Source organism: Macrobrachium nipponense, chromosome 28 (genome assembly GCF_015104395.2).
Source record: "Macrobrachium nipponense isolate FS-2020 chromosome 28, ASM1510439v2, whole genome shotgun sequence".
In the NCBI taxonomy this organism is placed as follows: domain Eukaryota; kingdom Metazoa; phylum Arthropoda; class Malacostraca; order Decapoda; family Palaemonidae; genus Macrobrachium; species Macrobrachium nipponense.
The window spans coordinates 29,009,579-29,036,712 of NC_087217.1; the positions used below are offsets into that span (position 1 = coordinate 29,009,579).

General features: G+C 43.2%; 1 protein-coding gene across 2 annotated transcripts in view; it reads right to left on the reverse strand.

Annotated features, from left to right (window-relative positions):
* Window positions 1–27,134, reverse strand: part of LOC135201630 (mediator of RNA polymerase II transcription subunit 1-like) — a 38,407-nt gene that overhangs the window by 891 nt on the left and 10,382 nt on the right. For both annotated transcript variants that reach the window (XM_064230698.1, XM_064230699.1), the window contains exons 4-11: window positions 26,669–26,813; window positions 19,095–19,229; window positions 18,836–18,947; window positions 5,971–6,169; window positions 5,300–5,531; window positions 4,911–5,091; window positions 4,452–4,653; window positions 1–3,017 (exon numbers count right to left, since the gene is read on the reverse strand). The exon at window positions 1–3,017 is cut by the window's left edge and continues 891 nt beyond it. In XM_064230698.1, the coding sequence (XP_064086768.1) occupies window positions 1–3,017; window positions 4,452–4,653; window positions 4,911–5,091; window positions 5,300–5,531; window positions 5,971–6,169; window positions 18,836–18,947; window positions 19,095–19,229; window positions 26,669–26,813 (4,223 nt within the window). The remainder of the gene's footprint in view (window positions 3,018–4,451; window positions 4,654–4,910; window positions 5,092–5,299; window positions 5,532–5,970; window positions 6,170–18,835; window positions 18,948–19,094; window positions 19,230–26,668; window positions 26,814–27,134) is intronic.

Here is a 27,134-nt window from a genome sequence, read left to right on the forward strand (position 1 = left end):
GATCAAAAACAGAGGCATTTGAACCACTGATGCCAGAAGTAACTGGAGGGCGAGGAGGAACCATTTCTGTTTTCCCTTTCCCTTCATCTTTGGTATCTTTGTTAGGTTTGTATTGCTGTTGTGGGTAAATATCCCTGGGTCGCACCTCTCCAGAACCTGTCGAGTTAACTGTTGGCGAGATGGATGAACCTGTCCCTGTTGAAGACAGTTTATTGATACCTAATAATGAATTGTGAATCCCTGAGTTTCCTTTATCTGAAGAGTTTTCTAGATTCCTTCCAGGTGTCGAAGAATCGAGGAAGGAATTCAACGTAGAATCTGCTTCTGCCTTTGTTGGGCCTAACTTCTCCTTTTTTTCCCCATCCATGTCAGACTGAAACACTGATTTAGCAACCTTCTCTGGATTATCTACATCCAGTTTTCTTTGGTTCTGGATGTGGTCCTCTTTTGATGGCTGTTTAGGAAGAGAGGATTTATTCTGACCTAATTTTTTCATATCTAATGAGCTGTTATTTGAAAGGTATTTTCCGGGTGACGATTCTTTGGCCTTACTCCGATCACCAGAACCAGCTCGATCTTTGTCTTTATCCTTATCCTTGATATCTCTGTCCTTGTCTTTGGTCCTCTCCCGCTGATATTGCAGAGGACTTGAATGTACTCCAGGTAAGCTTGAAGCACCAAGAGGGGAAACAGCAGTGGCAGTTACATTTGACACTGATGAACGAGGTAATTTTGGTATTGGGGGTAAGCTGCTTAACAATGGGGTCTTTTTCGATGCTGGACCACTTGCTACTCCTGGTTTTAATCCTGACGAGGATTTTGAGATTGCTGATTTTGAGCTTGATGAGGAGGAGGAGGAAGAGGATGAGGACGATGAGGAGGAGGAGGAAGATGATGATGATGAAGATTTAGAACCATTGCCATCCTTCATTTTAGCTTTATTGATAGTTAACTTGATGCCAACATTTGAGGTCTTGCTTGTATAATCAGTTTTCTTGTCACCATCTTTCTTCTCTCCTGAGCCTGACTTTGATATCTCTTTTGGATCCTTATCATTCTTTTCAATAATAGTGACAGAGTCTGAACTGCCTCCCACACCAGCCCTTAATTTGTCAACAATATCAGAGAGGCTGGATCCTTTTCTATTCTTGGGAGGAGAAACTTTTGCTTTGTCCAAGGAAAATGATGGAGGTTTATCATCCAGAGAAGCAGGAGCAGTCTGGGGTTGAGCATTTGCAAGAAACGAAGTGGCTAACGATGATGATGAAGAGGATTCGCCAGTAGAAACTTTGGTAATTGTCAGAGCATCACTGATGCTGGCTTTAATCTTATCACTGCATGATGATGAACTCGACACTTTTGCTTTTGAGCCAGAACTTGGAGAGGAACTTGAAGACGATGACGAAGAACTTGAAGTTGCTGGACGTGACGGACTTGAGCTAGAACTTCTTTCTTTATCTTTGCTTTTGGGTAGTTTTGGAGAAAGGGATGGCTTAGAAAAAGTTGGAGATGCTGACTTTAACTGTGTCATGCTTGGCTTACCTAAACTAGTGTGTTTTGGAGACATGTTGGAATGCTTTGGGCTTCCAGTGGAAGGCTTAGGACTACTCCTTTCCTTGGGAGATGACGAGGATGATGATGACGACTGACTACTACTGCTATTACTTGGGCTATAGATGACTTTATTTGGCTTATGAGTTGGACTGACAGATACTTTATTGTGAAGTACTGACTTTGAAATGCTGGGTGAGAGAGATGATTTCTTAGATGGCGACTGATACGGAGGAGTGCTGGGTTTGACCGTGATCCCAGACAGTCCTGACTTACTACCACTTTCACTCTTAAATTTTTCTAAGGATGATATTGATGAGTGTTTTATGCTACTACTAATTATTTGTACTTTGGATGCTTTAGACGTACTGCTGGAATTGTTACTACTCGGAGAATCTTCGCGTTTGCGCTTCTTGTCTCTCCTGTCAAGATCCTTTTTGTCACGTCGATCCTTCTTGTCCTTGTTTTTGTCCTCAGACTTCACCACAGGCGTGACAGTAATGGAGGAAGGGATTGATATGGGAATCGGAATGATTTCTATGCCAGGCCTCTTAAGGAGAGCAGCACTCAGGGATGACGTATGACTACTGCTACTCCCACCGACTTTCTTCCCAGATCCTTCCGTTTCTGTCAAGTCCAAGACAATTGGCGACTTACGAGAATCACTCCCGTCAATCCTTGGCTTTTTCACTTTCTTGACGGCTTCCTTGTTCTCCTTGTGAGTATAGGAGTTGATTTTTGCATAGTTTGCAACACTGGCTGGACCATACACCTGTTCCCTTAGCGCTGCTAGGTCGCTCGTTGCAAAATCTGTAGCACCACTATCACTGGATGATCTTCGCTTACTGGTATTGATAAAATTTGGAATCTTTTCAAATTTCACATCACGTCTTTTTTCCATCATGCTAGCAACACCATCGGCTAGAAATGCATCCGAGCTTCCATCATCGATGTCAATGACATCGTCCCCAAACTTTGGACTTTTCTTATCAATATCTACACTCTGTTTTTTCTTTCTAACTTTTGCAGTTTTACCATCACCTAAAAAAGACTGATTAAGTCCAGATTTATGATTTACCGCACCCAGCAGCGCTCCGTATCCAAGGGGCGTGCCTGCCTCTTGCACTGCATTTCCCAAGGCAGCCAAGGGATTAGTGTTGGTCTCCGCACTACCAGTGTTGTGGTTACTGTTCGAGTATGGCCCATTGTAATAGTTTTGACCACCTGAGGCTGTATTAGCAACCACATTATTCAGGTTTGTCATATGGGGAGCCATCAACTGATCCCGCCGGACACTGATCTTGTCGTAATCATTCAGCATAAATTTTGTGTTCTGATTCAGGTCAGAGTTCAGCTTGCTACCCCCCATCATAACAGCAGAGTCTCCGCTCGCGATGGTATCTCTCCTCTCTTCTTTGGCCACTTTCCGCATCACTGCACGCATTGTGACAGGTATGGACATGCACCTGAAAATAAAACTGTAATATCAATTCAGAATTGAATATAATACTTTGCAATTATGAATATAATTTCTCAATTTTTTTGAATCAACATTAAAACTTGAATTTTCTCTTCTTCTGATAACAATGATCTTATTCTATTTCTGTGAAATCATGTTACAAAACTGTATAGCATGAGAACACTCAAATGAGTTAACTTTAGACAAAGGAAAAGCTGGAATTGGCTAGATGCCTAAATTCAACTTCAATAGAAAAACAATGAAGATACTGTAAGTACATAATAGGCAAAATCCATTACTGTAACTCTGCCATTTGAACTCTAAGCATCTGAAGAAATACTTTGATGCATAACCAGACAAAAATGGTACAGATTTGAAAATTACACGCCGATCACTGAGAATTAAACCGGAACAAAAGTGAACTGAAAATTAACATTACCTTGTTGGAAACTCCTTTCTTTGGATTTCTTAATAATATAACAATTCACATTCTCTCCAGCTAAAGTCCTCCCTATCTTTGGAGTCATTATACATATACAGTCGACGCCCGGTATTCATGGGGGATGTGTACCATAAACCGTCCCCATCCCCCCACACAGCTAAAATCAGCGAATACTTGGAACCCTCCTCAAAACACTTATAACTGCCTATTTTGACTTTTCAAACACCTAAAAACCCTCTAAAAACACTTACTATATACCTGAGTATTTTAATAGTTTTATCACAAAAAATACATTTAGTCACAAAAATTATATGAAAACAGTAATTAGTGAACCTTTCTCTATGAAAAATACAGAGAATCGGCGAATTGTCTGCGAATAATGCGTATCTATGTGCCACAGCAAAATCTGTGAATTGGTGAGTCTGCGAATCTGAAACCAAGAATAGCCGGGGGTCGACTGATGTAACAAACTCTATATACTCTCTGATTCAGTAGAACTCTCTTTACACAGAATTTATTTTAGATGCTTGGTTATCTTCCCATTAGGAAAACAGCTTTTTACAGGGTTAATACAGGAGATATTTACGTACTATCTACAACTTTTGTTAATCAAGGTAAACACAAAAGCATGAAATTAAAATCAGCAGTCACTGGAGACATTTAATGACGTTAGCAAGACTTTTCAACTTGAAAACAGAATGTATACTTCACATGAAGTACACATTCTGTATACTTCATGTGAAGTATGCAAACAATAAGCAATCATGTACAGAAACTAAAATACTACAATGACTGTACTATTATTATACATATATGTAAGGGCCCAGTATACTGTATTCTCTTGAGTTTCTTGTATTCAGTAAAGATACCTCCTGAATTCATTAATCTTACAAGTGATATTGGTTTAACAGTTTATGATCATGTTTAGGTTTTAGCAATGAAAGGATGATCGACCAAATATTGTTAAAATAATAATATTACCAAGACAAACTGACAAACCTCTGCAAAACTTTTGTAACATATTCTTCTGAGCAGAAGCCAAGATCTGGAGTCAGTGTGTGCAAGCGACAGCGAGCATTGCTGATGTCAGTCAAATCAATTTCTGCAGTGGCAGTGCTTTCCTCTTGGGGATGTTCAAAAGTTACAGAGATATATTCGTGACTGGCTGCCGTAACTTCAAACATATAAGCAGAGTCCAGATCTGTTCAATATGAAATCAAATCTAGTTTATAAACATAACCATAGAAAGACAGGAGGCATTTCACAAGTCAACATAAAAAAACATTAGGTCAATTTGTATACTGCTATTAGTAATTGCTCCACTTAATAAAGATAGAGTACATACGATTAATCAAATAATTTCACCTAGTGCATAAAACTGCAGCAATATAGCATGAAAAGCATTTTTTCACATATAACACATTCAAATATACTATACTGTACTGCATTCGCACTCACCTTGCTTACTGGCAGGTCTAACACAAGAGGCAATAAGAGTATTAAAGGCTGTCTGGGCTCGAAGACACATCAGGATACTGGTTATGTGTGTTGGGTGAGTAAACGGAACTGAACTAACCATGACGCCTGGAAGTTCACCAGCGCTGGTCATGAAATAGCAGTGTTGCTGATCTGGCAAAGTCTGAAAGTACAATACAATAAGCAGGCTTCTGGCACACAAAATTGAATACTACTACTGTATACTAGTATACTGGCATGTATTAACACACTAAAATACCAATCAAATAGCTAATATTTAAAAATCTTCCATTTATTAAAATCCACAAATGTTTACTCAGCAATAATAAAAAAAATCCATCTCTCTCTTTCAACATATAGGATAACCTCACCACAAAGAGTCCCCGGTTACTATTGCATTCAGACCGGCCATCGGACGCTTGCTCCACAATGAGGGAAATCAGCGACTGCTGATTGGAAAGGTCAGCACATTCCAGCCCAGTGACTTCTGTAATGCGCTTGATCAAGGGTAAAGAAAGAGGCAAAGGACTCCTCAATTTCAAGGAGAAACATCCGGGTAATGTCATGCTGTTGTCAGCTGTGAGCCCAGAAAACGAAGGCAACCTGCAAGACGTTAGTGAATGAATTTGTGGGAAGTCTTGTTATCTTGGAGTCAAATTTACAATTATTCAAGAAAAAGTTTAACATTTACGATCAATGGTAACTATTTCCTTTCATAAAAGGATTCTGATTTCAACATGTGATAAAAGAATTCTGATTTCTACATAAGATTTCAACATAAATATTGGAAAACTACAATTTCACTGACATATATTTTTAAATGCTGGACAAATATCCAAGGTTCACTAAAAACTGACCACAAATTCATGAAATTCTTCAAGGAGAGTACTATGTATATCATCTCACTAAATAAATCCACAGCAGTGCCATTCACAAGCACAATGAAGTCTTGATAGAGAATTTGCAAAACTTCAGAGATTTCATATAACATCTTTATTGTACGTATGAATAATCTGAATATTTCACTCTTAAAAAACCTTACCTTTGCCCATTAGCCTGCTGTATATTCATCAATGTTGTCGTCTGCAGTTTGTGAGACGTCGAGGCATCAATATTTACTGTCACATAGTGAGACAAGTTACAGGAAGACAGAGTGTCTGTCGTCAGAGTCACTGAACGCCCAGCAGCAACATCCAGAAGTTCGTACGGGGACACGAAATAAACTAAACGCATGGCGTGACCTAATAAGATGGAAAATACAATGATACACAATTATAAAATAACAACGCTGGCATGCCAACATAACTACAAACAATATTACTATGCATTAGAGAGAAATCATAAGGAAAGGAACTGTAAAAGCATATCACCTTAATAACAGCTAGTAATCCTTACAACCCTACTTTGCTAAGACACAATGTACATATTTTTTATTCTCTCTTTTGGGTCAATAAAATGATATTGTAATGATACAATTAAGTTTGTTCATACTTACCTGGCAGATATATATATAGCTGTATTTTTCCGAATCCGACAGAAATTTAAACACTTACGACACACGCAGTGGGAGTCAGGTGGTTAGTACCCATTCCCGCCGCTGGAGGCGGTATCAGGAATCATTCCCATTTTCTATTCATAATTTTTTATTTCCACTGTCTCCTGAGGGGAGGTGGGTGGGTACTTGATTATATATATCTGCCAGGTAAGTATGAACAAACTTAATTGTATCATTACAATATCATTTTGTTCATGAAACTTACCTGTCAGATTATATATAGCTGAATCCCACCTTTGGTGGTGGGAGTAGACAGAATAGAAGATTTAGGAAACATATATATGCAGATAATTGATATCTTGATTCCTTACCTGGTTAGCATAGCTGACTTCGAGGTTACTGCCGCGTAAGTCTGCTTGTGCTACTAGAGTTGCCAGCGAGGTAGAGACCTATATAGCTGGTGCACTCCAGATGATCTGTCAACAGGGGCGAGACCACGACGTGGGGGGGGGGGGGGGGGGGGGGGGGGGGGGGGGACTAGACCATAGACCATACAAATGAGGGCAACGAAGTAAAAACCAAACACCTGGCGTAGACTACAAAAGTATCCCACATAGACTAAGCTAATGGAAGGGAGATCCGCCGCAGGCGGTCAACCCCACAACCATAACACAAATTAAAAACTCCCCTAAACCATTAAAGGATAGGATGAGCGCTACCTCCTGCCCCCAAAACAGTGTCTGCAGCGACGTATGGTCTAGCGAGTAACAATTTTCGTATGTTGCTTTCACCTCCCGCAGGTAGTGTGAAGCGAACACCGAATTGCTTCGCCAATAAGTGGCGCTCAAATGTCTTTGATTGCCATATTCTTGTGAAAAGCCACCGAAGTAGCAATAGCCCTCAACTCGTGGGCTTTCACTTTCAGAAGCTCCATGTCACTTTCACCACACTTTTCATGGGCTTCCTTAATCGTACTTCTTAAGAAGAACGCCAGTGCATTCTTCGACATCGGAAGATCTGGTTTTTTCACAGAGCACCACAAGTTCTCCGAAGAACCTCTGCATGCTCTGGTTCTCTGCAAATAAAACTTGAGAGCCCTGACAGGACACAGGACTCTCTCAGCTTCAGGTCCCACTAGCTCCGACAACCCCTTGATCTCGAACGTTCTCGGCCAAGGGTTGGAAGGGTTCTCGTTCTTGTTTTCCAAGAACGTAGGACTTAAGGAACAAACTGCACTATGATCCTTGAACCCAATATGCTTGCTTATGACTTGAATTTCGCTAACCCTCTTCGCCGTCGCCAGAGCGGTTATTTGGAAAATAGTCTTCTTAGTAAGATTCCTAAGCGAGGCTAAATGGAGCGGTTCAAATTGACTCGACATGAGGAACTTCAGTACCACGTCTAAGTTCCACGATGGTACCTTAGGTTGGAGAACTTTCACAGTCTCAAATGATCTAATGAGATCATGAATGTCTTTATCATTCGCTAAGTCGAGTCCTCTATGTCTGAAGACCACAGAAAGCACGCTTCTGTAGCCTTTAATCGTGGGAACGGCTAGTTTCGCTTCTTTCCTAAGATGAAGAAGGAAATCTGCTATCTGGCTCACAGAGGTTGAGGTGGAGGAAATGCCCTTCCTTCTGCACCAACTTCTAAAGACAGCCCACTTTGATTGGTAAACTGCGACTGAGGAGGGCCTCCTTGCGTTGGCAATCGCCGTTGCCACAGGTCTTGAAAAACCCCTCGCTCTGGCCAACTTCTTGATAGTCTGAACGCAGTCAGACTCAGAGCGGGGAGGTTTTTGTGGTACCTCTCGAAGTGGGGCTGTCTGAGTAGATCTTTCCTTAGGGGCAGAGTCCTCGGAAAGTCTATTAGGAAGGACATCACCTCCGTGAACCGTCGGCCGCTGGCCAGAAGGGGGCGATGAGGGTCATTCTCGCTCCTTCTGAGGCAGCGAACTTCCTCATTACTTCCCCGAGTATTTTGAATGGGGAAAAGCGTAAACGTCTAGTCCCGACCAATTCCACAGTAGGGCGTCTACTGCCACTGCTCCCGGGTCCAGAACTGGGAGCAATACAGCGGAAGTCTCTTCGTTCGGGAATTGTGCGAAAACGTCCACATGAGGACGTCCCCACAGCTTCCATAGCGCCTGGCATACTTCCTGATGAAGGGTCCATTCCGTCGGCAGAAGCTGTCCTTCGACCAGACTGAGAAGGTCCGCTCGCACATTTTCCACGCCTGACACAAACCTTGTCAGAATCGTGACGTTTTGCGCCTTCGCCCACATCAGGATATTCCTCGCGATGACGAACAGAGAATGAGAGTGAGTTCCCCCCTGTTTCCTGAGGTATGCCAAGGCTGTGGTGTTGTCCGAGTTTATCTGAACCACTTTGCTGGAGACTTCCTCCTCGAAGAACCTCAGAGCGAGGTAAACCGCTGAGAGTTCTTTTAGATTGATGTGCCAGGACACCTGTTCCCCTCTCCAGGTGCCTGACACTTCTCTCCCTCCCAGTGTTGCTCCCAAAACCGGTGGAGACGCGTCGGAGAACAACACTAGGTCGGGTTCCGAAGCTTGAGCGAAAGACCTTCCGCAAGCTTCTTTGGATCCAACCACCATTTGAGGTGCTTTTTCACTTCTTCCGTCAAAAGCAAGACCTCTTCTAGATCCTGTTTGCGTGACCAATTGCTTGAGAGGAAGAACTGAAGTGGTCGGAGTGCAACCTTCCCAGAGAAACAAAAACTTCTCCAGTGAGGAAATGGTCCCCAGCAGACTCATCCATTCCCTCACCGAGCATGTTTCCTTCTCCAGAAAGGCCGACACTTTGTCCAGGCATTGAAGTTGTCGCCCCTGGGACGGAAAAGCCCGAAAAGCCACTGAGTCCATCTGAATCCCCAGATAGACTAAGGATTGAGAAGGAGTCAGATGCGACTTCTCGAGATTCACCAGAAGTCCCAGGGACTTCGCTAACGACAGAGTCGTGTGCAGGTCCTTCAGACACCTGTCTGGCGATGAGGCTCGAATAAGCCAGTCGTCTAGGTAGAGAGAGATCCTTATATCCGCAAGATGGAGCCACCTCGCAACGTTCTTCATAAGAACGGTGAACACCATCGGCGCCGTGCTGAGACCGAAGCAGAGTGCCCGAATTGGAAAATCTTCCCTTTCAGGACAAAACCGCAGGTATTTCCTTGAACGGGGATGGATGGGGACGTGAAAGTATGCGTCCTGAAGGTCTAACGAGACCATCCAATCCCCCGGTCTTAAAGCTGCAAGCACGGATTGAGGTGTCTCCATCTTGAACTTCTGCTTGGTAACGAAGCGATTCAGACTGCTGACATCCAGAACGGGGCGCCACCCCCCTGACTGCTTCGGCACTAGGAACAGACGGTTGTAGAACCCCGGAGAACTCCGGTCGAAGACTTGTTCCACTGCCTGCTTCTCGATCATTTGATCTAATAGATCGTGAAGCACTGTCTGTTTTTCTCCCTGATACGACGGAGACAAATCCTTTGTGTCGAAGACAGCGGGGGTAACGACAGGAAAGGAATTCTGTACCCCTTCTTGACGATGTCCAGAGACCAAGCGTCGGCACCTCTCTCTTCCCAAGCTTCCGCGAAATGTAGAAGTCTGGCTCCTACTGGTGTCTGAAGGACTTCCCTCTCACTTCTTGCTCTTGGAAGGAGCGGGAGTCTTGCCTCTGAAAGAGCCTCTTCCTCGAGGGGCTGGCTTCGAGGAAGAAGCGGGTCGAAAGGGCTTCGACTTCTTCAAAGCAGAGGACCCAGAAGCCGAAGAAGTAGCAGGCTTCCTAGAAGACTGAGCCAGAAGGTCTTGAGTTTGCTTTCTCTTGGAGACTGGCTGCTATGTCCTTTACCATAGACTGGGGGAAGAGATGTTCTGAGAAAGGCGCGAAAAGAAGATCCGCTTTTTGCGCAGGTGAGACCGACTTTGCAGTGAAATTGCAAAAAAGTGCTCTTTTCTTAAGCAGTCCCGTGCTGAAATGAGCAGCCAATTCCTCAGAACCATCCCTGACGGCCTTGTCCATGCAAGACAATACACTGGACAGCTCCCCCAGAGTGATGGAATCAGAAACTCCTGGACCTGGCATCCAATACCCCCAGGCACCAGTCAAAACCAAAAATTAAAGACCTCTAGTGTCCTGAAGAGGCCTTTAAGGTGAAAGTCTAACTCGCTATGTGTCCACGAGACCTTCGAGGAAGACAAAAAAGATCTTCTGGTGGCGTCTACAATGCTACCAAAAGTCTCCTTGAGCTGAGGCTGGAAGCTTAACTCCGACGTTTTCTCCCGTCTCATACCACATACCAGCTTTGCCACCAAGTCTTGAAGGTGGTAAAGCGAAAGAAGTCTTGCCTGAAGCTTTCCTCTTTTCCATCCAATCATGGACCTTTCTAAAAGCTTGCTTCGTAGAAAGCGACTTCTTCATCCTCACAAAGCCCGAGATCTTAGCAGCTTTTGGAAGAAGAAAACTGAGAGGGAGGAGTACGTGGAGCTTCAGGTTGGAAGGTGTCTGCAAAGACTGACTGAAGTAAACGAGTCAAAACCTTGTAGTCCGTCGAAACTGGGGCCAACTGCTGTTCTTCGTCCCTTTCGACGAAAGCGTCACTAACTTCCTCTTCAGACACTGGAGAAGTCGGAGGAAGTAAAGAAGAGTCCCGAGCTTTCTCAAAAGAGAAAGAACGGCGAACAGGAAGAGTTCCCGCCTCCGCTTGTGCTTGCGGAAGTGGAAAACTGACGTCCGTATGCGCGCGTTTTGCGGTCCGAATCCAATCTACTGGCGCCGACAGAAGCGCGCTCAAACTCCACAGGTGTACACCTGGCGTCTACTTGTGCGCGCTGATGTCCACAGGTTGCGGCGCCGAGCGTCCACTGATGCTCGCCGAGCGTTCCACTGATGCGCGCCGAGCGCCACTGGTGCGCGCCGAGCGTCTCCACTGGTGCGCTGCCGAGCCGTCCACTAACACTCGCTGAGCGTCCACTGGCGCTCGCGAAACTTGCACCGAGTCACGTTTCGGCGTCCACTAAAGCGCGTCTGACTTTCGCAGAAGCGCGTTTCTGCATCTAAAGAAACTCGCTTCTTATCCACAAGTTTCGTATCAGCGGAAACAACCGCTTCACGAGAGCGAGAAACGAATTTCTCGCCTCCTCTAGAAAGTTGCTGGGGAGCAGGACTAACTCTAGAGGGAGACTCAAACGGAGAGAGAGACGAGCGAGGAGAGGGAGAGGGAGAACGCCTCGACCTCTTCACAGGAAGGTTGTCATCCTTACGGCGACGTGGAGCAGTCTTTCTCGAAGGAAAAACATCTCGAAGTTGCTGCTGAAGAGACTGAAGAATCTTGCTTGTAGGTGAAGCCTCCTTTTCTGGGGAGGGGCTGATCCTGTGAGCAGGAGAGCGGCGAGGGGACGCCTTCTTGCTACTCCCAGGAACCGTCCGCTTCACGCACCTTAGAGCGACTGCGGCGCTCGAAAGAAACATCCAGGGAAGACTCGGCCTCCGAATAATCCTTACGCTTCTTCTGCGGAGGAAAAGCAGCAAACGCACTATCGGGCGACGAGCAAAGTTCCGGAGAACAACTTGGACGTGAAGCGTCCCGCACGCGAGCCGTCCTTTTCAGCGGACGTGATGCGGTATTGAGAGCTCCACCTTGCGCGGGGAGGAAGCTTCAGAAGAAGAAAAGCACTCCTTGAGAAGACGTGCACGCGCACGCTCCTTGGCAGTCTGGGTATGTTCGTCAGAAGCTGCCGAAGGCACGCCAGATCGGTGGGGGTTCCTCGTAACCCTCCTTCGACTTTCGACATGCTCTCTCCCCGTAATCTGGGAGTCAAGCAGAGGTCTAGGTCTAGAGGCGAAATGAGGCCGATCTGACGCACCCTCCACTACACAAGGGGCACTTTCACTGCACTTTTCTTCACTTTTGCTCTCCAGAGCTAACACTTTTGATTCTAAGTTACGAATCGATTCAAGAATTAGCGATAACGTATTACCTTCTACCGACACTGTCTCAGGGGCCGGAGGCAACACTACAGGGGAAGGAGCATAGTCTACAGAAGGAGGGTTAGCAGGAGAATAATTTAAATCTTGCCTACCTGAAACACTCCTGGAGGAAGACCTCCTTAACCTATCTCGTTCAAGTTTCTTAAGATAGGTTTCATACGCCTTCCATTCCGACTCTGTTAGTCTTTCACACTCCTTACAACGACTTTCAAACGTACATTCATTCCCCTGCACACTTTACAACAGAATGTGGGTCTACTGAAGCTTTCAGTAGCCTACCTCTACTTCAGCCATCGAACAAAATCTAGCGCTAATAGAACTAGACCCTGACATCTTGATCAAAGAAAATTCAATACCAAAATCAATTCAAACCAAAGTCAACGTGTGCCAAGCCACCGATCCAATTCAGATACCAAAGAAAAACCAAAAGGGATACTCAAGTAGCTAGTAAGTTTCCAAAAATCTGGACGGAGGTGCTGCAAAACAGGTGTTTCCAGCACCGGCGACAGAAAAATTATGAATAGAAAAATGGGAATGATTCCTGATACCCGCCTCCCAGCGGCGGGAATGGGTACTAACCACCTGACTCCCACTGCGTGTGTCGTAAGTGTTTAAATTTCTGTCGGATTCGGAAAAATACAGCTATATATATATCTGACAGGTAAGTTTCATGAACAAATGTTCTTTTCTATTCTGTTAATGATGCTACATGAAGTTCTGTAAACCCAATTTCCACTGGTTCTTGGAGAACATTGAAGTGTGCAAGTCTACTACAGTAACACCTCAACCTAAAACGTAGATGCTTTTGGGGTCTAGCCTTTAAGATAAGTAGCAAAGTCTGTTAAGCAATTTTAAGTAACAAAGACCCTATACAGGCAGTCCTTGCTTATTGGCAGCATCGGTTACCAGCATTGTGGTTTTGCGGCGCTTGGGTAAAGACGCTATTTACCAGATTTTTGGCGACGATAAATGATTTTCAGCGTCAGTAAGCAGTTTATCTGCATCAGTAAGCAGTTTATCGGCGTAAATAAGTGGTTTACTGGTGCCGATAAGCGGTCTAATGGTGCTTACAACTTCGTAAACGTCATTTACTACCATAATTAGCGGCACTTTTCGGTTAACAGCAGGAACAGAATCCCCACCACTAACTTGGGACTGCCAACCATAGCCTGCACTTGATTAATTTATAAGTTTCTTACAGCAAACAGCAATTCCACACAGTTCCTGACCTAAATTAATCTGTACTTCACACTTAACTTTTAAGAGATATCTAAAAACGTATCATAACTAAAAAGAAAGCATAGGAAAAAATAACCATAATAAGGTTAACCCTCTTACGCCGAAGCCCTAAAAATCAACCTCTCCCATATGCCGGGGCAGGTTTGGAGTGAGCGCGGAAACGGAAAAAATAATTTTTTCAAAAAATAGAGTTCATTTTTGGCTCATTTTTTTGTCATTGCCTGAAGTTTAGTATGCAACCATCAGAAATGAAAAAAAATATCATTATCTTATGTGAATAATGCAATATATGGTAGGCAAAAAAAAAAAAAAAAATCATACATAATTGTATTCAAATCGCGCTGTGCGAAAAACGGTTAAAGCTAACGAGTTACTTTTTTTTGTTGTATTGTACACTAAATTGCAATAATTTTGATATATAATACATTGTAAAACGATAAAAGCATCACCGGAAAAATATTATCACAAAATGAGGCACGAATTTGTAACTCGCGGACGTAAAAAAATGTTTTTTTTCAAAAATTCACTGTAAATCTAAATATTGTTCTAGAGACTTCCAATTTGTTTCAAAATGAAGAAAAATGATTGAATATTACGATACTGTCAGAGTTTTAGATTAGAATTGCAGATCTCGACCATTTCGGATGAGTTAAGGTTGACCGAATGTCAACATTTTTATATATATATTTATTTATAGGCAAATATTTCAGAAATGAGAAAAGCTACAACCTTCAATTATTTTTTGTTGCATTCTTCATGACTTTGCGCACATTTTCATATAAGAAACTCTATAAAACGGCTAATATGAAAAGGAGCAAATATTAGGATAATGCGACGTACGCATTTCGGAGATTTTCGGCCGCGAAACGGCGCGCAGAGGGAAAGAAAGTTTTTTTTTAAATTCACCATAAATCTAAATATTGTGCTAGACACTTCGAATTTGTTTCAAAATGAAGATAAATGACTGTATATTACCAAATTGTCTGAGTTTTAGCTTACAATTGCGTTTTTTTCAACTATTTCGGTAGAGTCAAATTGATCGAACGTGGTTTTTTTCTATTTATCGTGATTTATATGCAAATATTTCGAAAAAAGAGAAAAGCTACAACCTTCAATCATTTTTAGTTGTATTCTACATGAAATTGCGCACATTTTTATATATAAAACTTTATGTAACAGCTAATTTTAAATGGTGCAAACATTTCGACAATCGCACGAAAAAAATATGTTATTGTTATTATACAATTAAGTTTGTTCATACTTACCTGGCAGATATATATATAGCTGTATTTTCTGAAGTCCGACAGAATTTCAAAACTCGCGGCACACGCAGCTGTGGGCGGCCAGGTGGTAGTACCCATTCCCGCCGCGGGAGGCGGATATCAGGAACCATTCCCATTTTCTATTCATATTTTATTAATGCCTCTGTCTCCTGAGGGGAGGAGGGCGGGCACTTTAATTATATATATCTGCCAGGTAAGTATGAACAAACTTAATTGTATAATAACAATAACATTTTGTTCATGCCACTTACCTGACAGATATATATATAGCTGAATCCCACCTTCGGATGGTGGGAAGAGACAGAATAGGATTTTTTTTAGGAAACTTAAATTAAGTAGATGATATACATCTTGGTTCCTCACCTGTTTGCAAAGTAGACTATGTGATTACTGTCACGTAAGGCTGCTTTTGCTTAAATCAGAGTTGCCAGCCTGTAGTGCTGGTGCGCTCTGGATGATCTGTCAGCGGGTACGAGACCTCAAACATGACAAGACCATCGAGGCCCATACAAATGAGGGCAACGAAGCAACTGACCACCACCTGACCAACTATTCACACAAAAAACCCCTTAAAACTAACAAAAGGATGGGAGATCTTCACATAAGACTCACCACAGCCTAAAAACCAACAACAAACTAAACTAATCCCAACTAAGGGATAGGGAACGAGCTACTTCCGGACCCCAAGACTGTGTCCGCAGAAACGTATGGGCCCCCCAGTGCATTACAATCGTCATAAATCGTTCTCACATCCCTTAGGTAATGTGAGGCGAAGACGGAGTTACTCCTCCAAAAGGTGCAATCAAGGATGTCCTTGATTGACATGTTCTTTTGGAAGGCAAGAGAGGTAGCGACAGCTCGAACTTCGTGCGCTTTCACTCGTAAGAGGCTCAAATCAGTCTTCTGGAAAGATGAATGAGCCTCCTTAATGACGTCCCTTAGAAAGAAAGCAACAGCATTCTTCGATAAAGGTAACTCTGGTCTCTTCACAGAGCACCAGAGATTACCTGAGGGACCTCTTACCTCTTTCGTTCTATGCACATAGAACTTGAGAGCCCTGACCGGGCACAGGACTCTCTCTGGTTCTTGGCCCACCAGACTTGACATACCCTTGATCTCGAAAGTCTTCGGCCAAGGGTTCGAAGGATTTTCATTCTTCGCCAAGAAACAAGTTTGGGTTCAAAAACGAGCAGACAGCATTGTCTCCTTTGAATCCCATTAACTTGCTAAACGCTTGAATTTTTTTCACTAACTCTCTTAGCCGTCGCAAGAGAAGTTAGGAAAAGAGCCTTCCTTGTCAAGTTTCGAAGAGACGCTGCCTGAAGCGGTTCGAAAGGGCTTGACATAAGGAATTTAAGGACCACGTCAAGGTTCCATGACGGAGGTCTCATTTGAGGAACCTTCGAAGTCTCGAAAGACTTTAAAGGTCATGAATGTCCTTGTTGTCAGACAGGTCAAGGCCTCTGTGCCTAAAAACCGCTGACAACATGCTTTTATATCCCTTGATGGTAGGACCGCTAATTTCTGCACATTCCTAAGAAAGAGCAGAAAATCAGCTATCTGGTTCACAGAGGTCGAGGAAGAGGAAACTCCCTCCTTTTTACACCATGCCCTGAAGGAAGCCCACTTCGATTGGTAAACAGCTCTTGTGGAAGCACGTCTTGCATGTGAGATTGCTCTCGCAGCTGCTTTCGAAAAACCTCTCGCTCTGGCCAACTTTTCGATAGTCTTGAACGCAGTCAGACCCAGAGCGGAGAGGTTTTGGTGAAACCTTTCGAAGTGGGGCTGTTTGAGTAGATCTTTCCTCCAGGGCAATGTCCTTGGAAAGTCTACAAGGAAAGACATGACCTCTGTGAACATTCTCTCGCTGGCCACATCGGAGCGATCAGGGTCAACCTCGTCCCTTCTGAGGCCGCAAACTTCCTCATGACTTCCCCCAAAACAATTATGCCCCTAACAACTCATACATACTGTGTGGGGGTCTACCGATGCTTTCGGTAGCCTCACCTTACAATCAGTCCTCACACACACTCTGAAACTCACAGCACTTGATCCAGACATATCTTATATAGAAAAGTCAATCCAAAATCAAAAAACGGTCCACTATCGCGCATGCCAATTCAACAATCCAATTCAATACCAAAAAACCAATCAGATACTTAAAAGCGAGTCAAATTCAAAAAAATCCTGAGCAGAGGTCTGTAAACAGTTGTTTACGACCGGCGACAGAAAAAAATATGAATAGAAAATGGGAATGGTTTCCTGATATCCGCCTCCCAGCGGCGGGAATGGGTACTGACCACCTGCGGCCGCCCCACTGCGTGTGCCGCGAGTTTTGAAATTCTGTCGGACTTCAGAAATACAGCTATATATATATCTGTCAGGTAAGTGGCATGAACAAATCAGATTTTTTTGGAAGAGTTACCGCGAGGACGTAAGGAAAATGTTTTGATTTTTTTCATAAATTCACCATAAAATCAAAATGTTGTGCTAGAGGACTTTCCAATTCGTTGCAAAAATGAAGGTAAATGATTGAATATTACTAGAATATAAGAGTTTTAGATTACAATTGCGTTTTCGACCATTTCGGTTAGAGTCAAAGTTGACCGAAAGTTGAAATATTTGCACTTAAAGGTTATTATATGAAAATATTCAAACTGATAAAAGGTACAACCATGGGTTGTTCTAAGTTGTATTGTGCATGAAATTGCACACATTTCCATATATAAAACTTTATGTAACGGCAAATTTAAAATGGTGCAAACATTAGGACAATCGCACGAAAAAATTTATCGGAAGAGTTACCGCGCGGACGTAAGGGAAAAGTTTTTTCATAAATTCACCATAAATCGAAATATTGTGCTAGACACGTCCAATTTGTTGCAAAATGAAGGCAAATGATTGAATATTACTAGAATATAAGAGTTTTAGCTTACAATTGCGTTTTTCGACCATTTTGGTAGAGTCAAAGTTGACCGAAGGTTGAAATTTTTGCACTTACCATTATTTATATGAAAATATTTCAAAACTGATAAAAGCTACAATCATGAGTATTTTTTTTGTTGTATTCTACATGAAATTGCACACATTTTCATATATAATACTCCATGTAACGGATAATTTAAAATGGTGCAAAAATTATGTCAAAGTGACGAAATAATTTTTGAGATGTGTCACTGATACTTTTTAGTGTGATAAGAAAGAAATTCGCGCTTGCGCGCCTGCGTAGCGATTGTAAACAAAACAACACCTTGATCCGTGAACTCCCAGCATCCCCCAAGGCGCGTGATTCAAAAGTTTTCGGCTGGTAGGACTATAAGTATTTTTCCGCGAATTTAAAAAAAAACTTTTTTAAGTCAACGTATAATACGTCCAATCGGCAAACGGGAGACATTTTGACTCGACGTTTAATACGTCCAATCGGCGTAAGAGGGATAAGGTCACTGATATGTACATAAGTTGTTAAGGAGAGGTCCATTAAGCTGAAGTGTTATCACTCCAATAGATACCTTATCTAACATATATACAGCATCCTAAAACTTATAATAAAGTAAGTTCATGAACATTAGTTTTTTTACCCTTCCTACACACACAACAGGCCAAGTGTAGGACCTACAGTCATTCAGCACTGAAATGGAAAATGACAGTAAAAAGGATTGAAAGGTGTAACAGAAGAAAAACCTCAACATTACACTAGGAATCAAGAGAATTTGAACTGATGTACAGTAAAAGAAGGAATGCTAGGTATCACACTTAGGGGCCAATGGTACACTGCAAAGAACCTTCAAGTAATGCCTACAGTACACAGCATAAGATGCACAGATGGAATTACCTCCATATGGGGAATACATGCAATATAACACATCTACCACTAAGAACACTCACCACCTCGCCGACACTGCAGAAGTCCCACTGGAGACTTGAGGACAAGATTATATGGGTCGGTGAGGGTTTCTTGCGCCAATTCAAATAGTTTGGTGAGGTCAGTTTCAAGGGCCTGAGAATCAACACAACACATTCATGGCTTAATTACAGCTTCAGATAATCATCTCTTCACCATTCTAAAATTCAACTAAAAAAAAATAACAGATAAAAAGCCCAAAATACATGACTATGTTATGACTAGTGTATAAAGGTTGCTCACCTGAAGAGCCTGGAAGGCTTTACTTTTGCTCTTCTTGTCTGCATTCAGCTGATAAATGGAAGAAAATCCTTCCAAATGAGCTGTGAAATCAGCAAAGTCCCCTCGACTCAAACAATCGACTAGCTCTGGAGACGACTGTAAAATAAATCGAAAGACATTGGTTACATAAATGATGGAATCTTGTTTATGAAATTATTGCTGCTTTAAGAACCAGTTAATTTCCTCCCAAAACAGAGTTTACTTAGAAGCAAATCATTTTAATGATGGATGAAAATGTATCTAAACTGCAGCTATTTTCATCAATACAGTACTGCAGGATTTTGAAATATTAAACACAATGATGTTTCAACCATTCCTCATGTTAGTACCCCTGAATGTTAACGGAGATAGAGAACATGCAGTTCAGTTAGTTACTATAATTGGCATAAAAATAACTTTTTTATGATAAAATGATATTGTTATGATACAATAAAGTTTCATACATACTTACCTGGCAGATATACATATACATAGGGACGACGGAGTCTTAGCTATGTATATATCTGACAGGTAAGTTGATTGTATGAAAATAAGATTTTATGTATACTTACCAAGTAGTTACATAGCTATAGTTTCTAAAACCGTCGGCAGCTAGCATTTTTTAAATTCGCGGAAGCGCTAGTTTGTTTTGGTTAGGTGATACCCCCCACCCACTATCGGGGGAGTGGGGAACCAACACCGTCCGAAAATCAGTTGTTTATGCCCTATTATCCATGTGAGGGGAGGAGGGCGGGCTTTGATCATGTAACTACTTGGTAAGTATACTTAAAATCTTATTTTATCATAAAAAAGTCATTTTTATGTATGCAACTTAGCAAGTAGTTACATAGCTGAATCCCACATTGTAGGAGGTGGGATCCATGGATATGCTCATAACTTTTTTTTTTATATATAATACAAAATATGTATTTAGAGCTAGCATCCATGCAGATGCTTGTTGGTTCCTTACCTGTTAAGAGAGCTAAACAGTTGATTACTGCTTCTGAAAGTCGCTCGTCTTAAATCATAGGGACGTGGCGGTATAGCCATGGCTCGTCCTCTAAACAGTGGGACCCATGCAGCTAGGGAATGTTCGTGGCTAGCATGGTCAACCAAATCATGCCCCTGCCCAGGGCGCAGTACCAAATAATCAAATATTACCAGAGTAAAAAACATATCACCTCACCCATAACCATAAAATTCATACCCAACTCAACACTCCTAGTATATCCATAGTACCTCCAGACTCCCGTAAAAAACTCAACAACCTCGTTCAAGGCGAAGAGATAGGCTAGGAAGGTATGACTTCCTACACACCCTTACCCAATGCTGTGCCCGCCGCTAAATACGGACCCAGGGTACTGCAATTTTCATATACTGTTTCAATATCACGCAAGTAATGCAAGGCGAACACTGATTTACATTTCCAATACGTTGCTTGAATAACCGGTCCAAAGAGAGATTGTGTTTAAAAGAGAGAGGGGTTGCCACTGCTCTTACCTCGTGAGCTTTTACTTTAAGTTTATTAATGTCGGTTTCTTTCACTTGTGCATGAGCATCTACAATCACGCTACGTAAGAAGAACGCCAGGGCGTTTTTAGACATCGGGCGCGACAGATTCCTTACCGAACACCATAAACGGTCAGACGGGCCCCGAACCTTCTCTGTCCTTTGTAAATAACATTTCAGAGCTCTGACCGGGCAAAGCAACCTCTCCTCTTCTTCCGGTCCTACCAAGTCCGTGAGGTTTTTGATTCTGAACAAACGAGGCCACGGTTTGGACAGGATCTTGTTTTTTGCCAAAAATCCCAAGATTAATGCGCAAACTGCATTACCCTGTGCAAAGCCTATTCTCTTGTCCATGGCATTTATTTCACTTACTCTTTTAGCTGTAGACAGAGCTACTAGGAATAAGGTCTTTCTCATCAAATCTCTTAATGATGCTCTTTGCAACAGCTCACACGGAGTTTCCGACAACCACTTAAGTACTACATCCAGGTTCCAAGATAATATCTTTGAACCTTTGGGTTTTTCTACATCGAAGGACTTAATGAGATCTGCAAGATCTCTATTTGACGACACTTCCAATCCTCTGTGCTTGAAAACAGATCCTAACATCGCCTTATAACCTTTGATAGTTGCCGTAGACAGATTTCTATCTGTTCTCAAATATAAAAGAAAATCTGCCATTTCTGTTATAGTTGTTTTAGAAGACGAAACATTATGCTTTTTACACCAGGCTCTAAACACAGCCCACTTTGCCTGATAGACTTTATTTGAAGATTCCCTTCTGCACTGCGCAATAGCTCTCGCCGCTTGTCTTGAAAACCCCTTCGCTCGTAAGAGTTGTCGGACAGTCTGTAAGCGGTTAGAGACAGAGTGGATAGTCCTTGATGGAAACTCCTGAAGTGGGGTTGTCTGAGTAGATCTGTTCTCTGAGGAAGTAACCTTGGCCAATCCATTAGAAGATCTAAAAGATCTGGAAACCATTCCTGCGCTGGCCACAATGGAGCAATGAGATTCATCGAAACATTGTGATGCGTTCCGAATTTGTTGATGACTTCTCTCACCATCTTGAATGGAGGAAAAGCGTATACAAGTCTTTGTTCGACCAGTCCAAAAGCATCGCATCTGTTGACCATGCTTTCGGGTCCGGGGCTGGTGAACAGTAAAGGGGAAGACGATAGTTTCTTGCTGTGGCAAACAGATCCATCCTAGGTTTCCCCCAGAGTTTCCACAATTCAAGGCATACCACTGGATTCATCATCCATTCCGTGTGAAGCACTTGCCTCCTGCGGCTCAGTTCATCCGCGAGAACATTGAGTTTCCCTTGAACGAACCTCAGAATTAATGTGGTTTGATTCCAATTCGCCCATACCAGCAGGCTCCTTGCCGTCTCGCAAAGAGAAAACAAGTGTGTCCCTCCTTGATTCTTTATGTAGGAGAGCGCTGTCGTGCTGTCCGAGTGTATCGCCACTACGTACTTTGTTGCGAACTTCGTCCGCGAACTTCAGCAATCCCCAGTGGATGGTGGTCAGTTCCTTCTGATTTATGTGCCACTGTTTTTTATCTGCATTCCAAACTCCTGAAACTTCTTCTTACCCCACAATCGCTCCCCAACCTTGATCTGATGCGTCTGAAAAAAACACTAGGTTGGGGCTCTGTGGGAGGAGGGATCTCCCTTCCGCAAGTCTGTCTCTTAACTTCCACCATTGCAGATCCCCTTTTATTTCCTGTGTGATAGGGAACACAAAAGTGTCCAGAAACTTCTTTCTGTTCCAATTTGCTCTGAGGAAGAACTGTAGGTTCCTCATATGCAGTCTCCCTAGTGTCACGAACTGTTCTATTGAGGATAGAGTGCCCAAAAGACTCATCCATTCCTTTGCAAAGCATTCCTGGAGAGCTAAAAATTTCACTACCTTCTGCAGGCACGACTCGATTCTTTGTGGGGATGGAAAAGCCCGAAAACTCACTGAGTTGATCCTCATCCCCAAATAGACTAATTCCTGACTGGGGAATAACTGCGACTTTCGTCTGTTTATTAACAGTCCTAGATCCTGAGCTAAAGTCAGGGTTTTCTGAAGGTCCTCCGTGCACCTCTCCTTTGTTTATGACCGGATAAGCCAATCATCCAAGTAAAGGGATATCCTTATCCCGACTAGATGTAACCATTTCGCAATGGGAGCTAGCACTCGGGTAAATACCTGTGGTGCGGTCGAAAGGCCGAAACACAGCACTTTGAACTGGTATATTTTGTCCCTGAAGACAAAACGCAGAAACCTCTTCGAGTTTTGGTGAATTGGAATGTGAAAATATGTGTCCTCCATATCGCTGGAGATCATCCAATCACCTTGACGGATTGATGAAAGGACAGACTGATTCGTCTCCATCTTGAACTTTGTCTTTTGCACATAAAGGTTCAGAGTGCTTACATCCAATACGGGTCTCCAGCCCCCCGATGACTTGGGAACCACGAACAGACAATTGTAAAACCCCGGTGTTAGTGGCTCCTCTACTAACTCTATTGTTTTCTTTTGCAAGAGAGACGAAACCTCTTCCGAAAGGGCGATGAACTTCTTTGAATTTTCTGAGTAGGCTGTCAAAGCTATCGGAAAGCCTGATAACGGTGGCTTTCTCTCGAACGGAATATCGTAACCTTCTCTTAAAACCTTTACAATCCAAGGTTCCGCCCCTCTTGCTTCCCATTCTTCCCAAAACTGATTGAGCCTCGCTCCTACTGGCGCACGAAGGAATGATATACTACTTCTTGGTCGATGGGTTGGTTGATGATTTTTTAATAGATTTAAGGGTGAAACGTGCTCTCCCCCTTGATCTTGGGAAATATCTACCGAATCCTCTGCCCCGAAAGGGTTGTCCTCGGCTGGCTGGCGAGGGGCGTACACTAGGGATATTTTCTCTAGCCCGTTTAGCGGAATGCGAGAGAAGATCCTGTGTTGCTTTCTTCTGCAATTCGGAGGCAACTAGCACTACTGTTTCTTCTGGAAACAGGTGCTTCTTATCCAAGGGCGAATATAACAAGGCAGACTTTTGGGTACGAGAAACCACCTTGGATGTAAAAGACCATAGCTCTCTCTTCTTTAGGATACCTAACATGAAGAGAGAGGCTAGTTCCGCGGAACCGTCTCTAATCCCCTTATCCAAACAGGAGATCACTCCTGAAATGTCTGTAAAAGCTTCCTCACTCAACATAGAATAGCTCTTCAGTTTACATCCCAAGACCCCTACTGTCCAGTCCAGGAAGCTAAAAACTTCGAACACCTTAAAGATATTCTTAATGAGGTGGTCTAATTCTGACGCCGTAAACATTATCTTGGCCGAGTTGAAAGCTGATCTTCTCGCAGAGTCAATAAGCGCGGAGAAGTCTCCCTGGGCGAAGGCAGACACACCCAAAGAGAGAGCTTCTCCGGTTTCATAACACAAGTGTCTCCTAGTAGAAAGACGAGAAGGAGGGAAGTAGAAGTTGACCTTGCCTTGATCCCTCTTAACCTCAAGCCAAAGGTTAATTTCCTTTAACGCTTTTCGAGCCAAAAAAGACAGTACCAGTTTCGGTAATTTCCTGGAGTCTTCCTGGTTGTCTCTCATGTAAGAAGACACTGGAGACGTGGGGGTTACTGGCGAGAATGAATCAGAAAAATTGTCTACAAAGTAAAAAAGCAAGGCTTTGTAGGCAAGGAGAGATGACTCTTTATCCTCCTCTTCTCCTTTCTCTTCTTCTTCGGCTGAAGAAATAGGTGATAAGGCCTCTACAGGTTGAATACGGGGCGCCGCAGATTGAATAAAGCCCAAAATGCTGTCTAATGAATGATCGGGGGCAGCCATCCCCTGAAGTCCTGTCGGTAGGCTCGAAGCTGAAATTGAAGACATAGGCTGTCCGAGCGCTTCAGACTGGTCTCTCTGTGCACTTGGTTGCATATATACCTGTGGATGCTCGGGCGCTAGTGGGCGCTAGCGGACGCTGGGGCGCTAGTGGGTGCTAGTGGGCACTAGCGGACGCTTGGGTGCTCGTGGACGCTCGGTTGCAACTGTATTCCTGGGCGCCAATGGACGCTCGGGAGCCAAAGGTTGTTCTAGCGCCGCTGTGGAAGTTCCGGGCGCCAAAGGCTGCTCTGGCAAGCGGGCAAACTGCGGCGCCGATGGGCACTTGGGAGTCGGCGTGTTCTCATGTTGCCAACGCTGAAGATGTCTCCCAGGAGACTCGGGGATTACCGGAGGGACTGGTGACAGTCTTACCTGTCCTTCGGTATTACATGTGCGGACCGGTGCTGAAGATATCTCCGAGAGTCTACTCTTCCCCGTACTCTTCACCTCTGAACGTCTGCTAGAGGAAGACTTTCTTGACAATGACTTTGACTTAGAGGATGTAATCCTCTAACTACGTCCCTCTCCTGCCGTATCCTGAGAGAATCTCTCTGGAGAGTCCCAAAAACTACACGAAGGCTGTTCCTTCCGTAAAGAGCTAGCCTTTTTACAGGGGACTGGAGAGGGAGACAACTTACGAGCCCTCCTTTTCAATGTACGGGACTCGTCATGGAAACGCCACTGGCACCTAGGAGAGTACTTACCGGAGCTGGAAGCACTAGACGACAGCAGTACTCCTTTAGAGACGCCTTTCCAATGGCGCTCTGTTGCGATCTGGGATTTGTCAACAGAATCGCCTCCCTTGGGCTACCAGTATGCCTCCTCCCAGGTTCTGTGGAGTTTGACAGGGACCTTTGCCTAGGAGAATCAGTGGGACGAACAGCCACCTCCTCCACAACACTTACACTTGCACTCACTTCACCACTTACCTTGTCCATTAGAGTTTTAACGGACGCTCCCAATTTCTCCATCGCTTGGAGCATGATCGAAAATTTCTGATCGACTCTTCCCTCCAAATTGGTCACAGCATTGGGTACGGGTGTGAGAGAGCCAAGATTAGGTCTGGGAATGACAGGTGGAGGGGAAGGTTCAGAAAGAGACAAATTATCATTAGACAATTCCTGACTAATCAAGTTTTTTGCTTTAGCTCTAGAAGCCACTTTTCTCTTTTTATCTCTCTCTAACTTGTTCGTGTAACTAGTCAAGATCTTTCAATTTCTTTGATCCCAATTAATACACTCCCCACAAGTTTGATCTGGGGTACAAGTCTGTCCCCTAAAACCTGTGCAAATTGAATGTGGATCATTACCCACTTTAGCGATCCTAGTATTGCAGCCTTTACTACAATACCTAATCCCAGAAGAAGAACTAGTGTCTGGCATTATGTAGACCAATTCAAAACTAGTGAATTTCGGTGCAAAACTATCTAAAACTATTATCAATTCCTAAATAGCTATCACCGAAAACCAAACTTCCAATATTCAGAGTACTTCACCAAATAACTCCAGCAAAGAATTCCAAAAATTCCGCTGCTACTAACACTGTGTTGACAGTACCAGCCGGCAGAAACAACTGATTTTCGGACGGTGTTGGTTCCTCACTCCCCCGATAGTGGGCAGGGAGTATCACCTGACCAAAACAAACTAGCGCTTCTGCGAATTTCAAAAATTCTAGCTGCCGACGGTTTTAGAAACTATAGCTATGTAACTACTTGGTAAGTTGCATACATAAAATTTGAAATACTACACCTAAGTTGCCAAAGAATTTGCAATGTGCTCTCCACACTGATGGATACCAGATGTTTTTGACCCATAAATCTCTATTATCATCTGGGGGACTTGGCTTTCAGCTCCACTACTAACAGCCAGTTATTTCACTAGTTATGTATGCACTGTCATCACCTATTTTCCAGTCACAAACAAAAAAGTTGGAATGGTTTCAATTAATGTAACCAAAATACACCAAATGATCATAAGGAGAGTATACACCTATGAGACTTCCCATTCAAGGTCCCTAGCTTGCTACTCAAAATCTTTATGCATGGGCATGGGGCTAGCAACTCATCCTAAAAATCAACCCTTAAAATGGAAAAATGTGCACATTCTAAGATCTTTTCTTTTTATGCTCAAGAGCATCAACTATACTTAACTCCTAGAAAAATCAAACGAATTTCCTACCTGTCCTTCCCGTGCATTTTGGTCCCCAGCAAGCTCAACTTTGACGTCACGCACTCTGCCATCAGGGTCCAGCAACACCTCTACGTAGAACATGTCACACGAAACAAACACCTCAGATCCCGTGGTCGCAGCTGTGAACTTCAACCTGGTGATGAAATACATGGTCAAATACACCAACAACCACCACCAAAATAATTGCTTGTATCTTAGATAAAATACAGAGTAAAATAGCATACAGAATTTAAGACAAAGGCCAAGCACAGGGACCTATGAGGTCATTCAGGACTGAAATGGAAACTGTCAGTAAAAAAGTTTAAAAGGTGTAACAGAAGGAAAACATTGCAGTTGCACTATGAATCAATAGTTAGGAGAGGGTGGAAAGCAAAATGGATGAAAGAAAAAATAAATGGAGCTACAGTAAAAGGAAAGAAAGGGGTTGCAGCTACAGGAAACAACATAAAGAGTG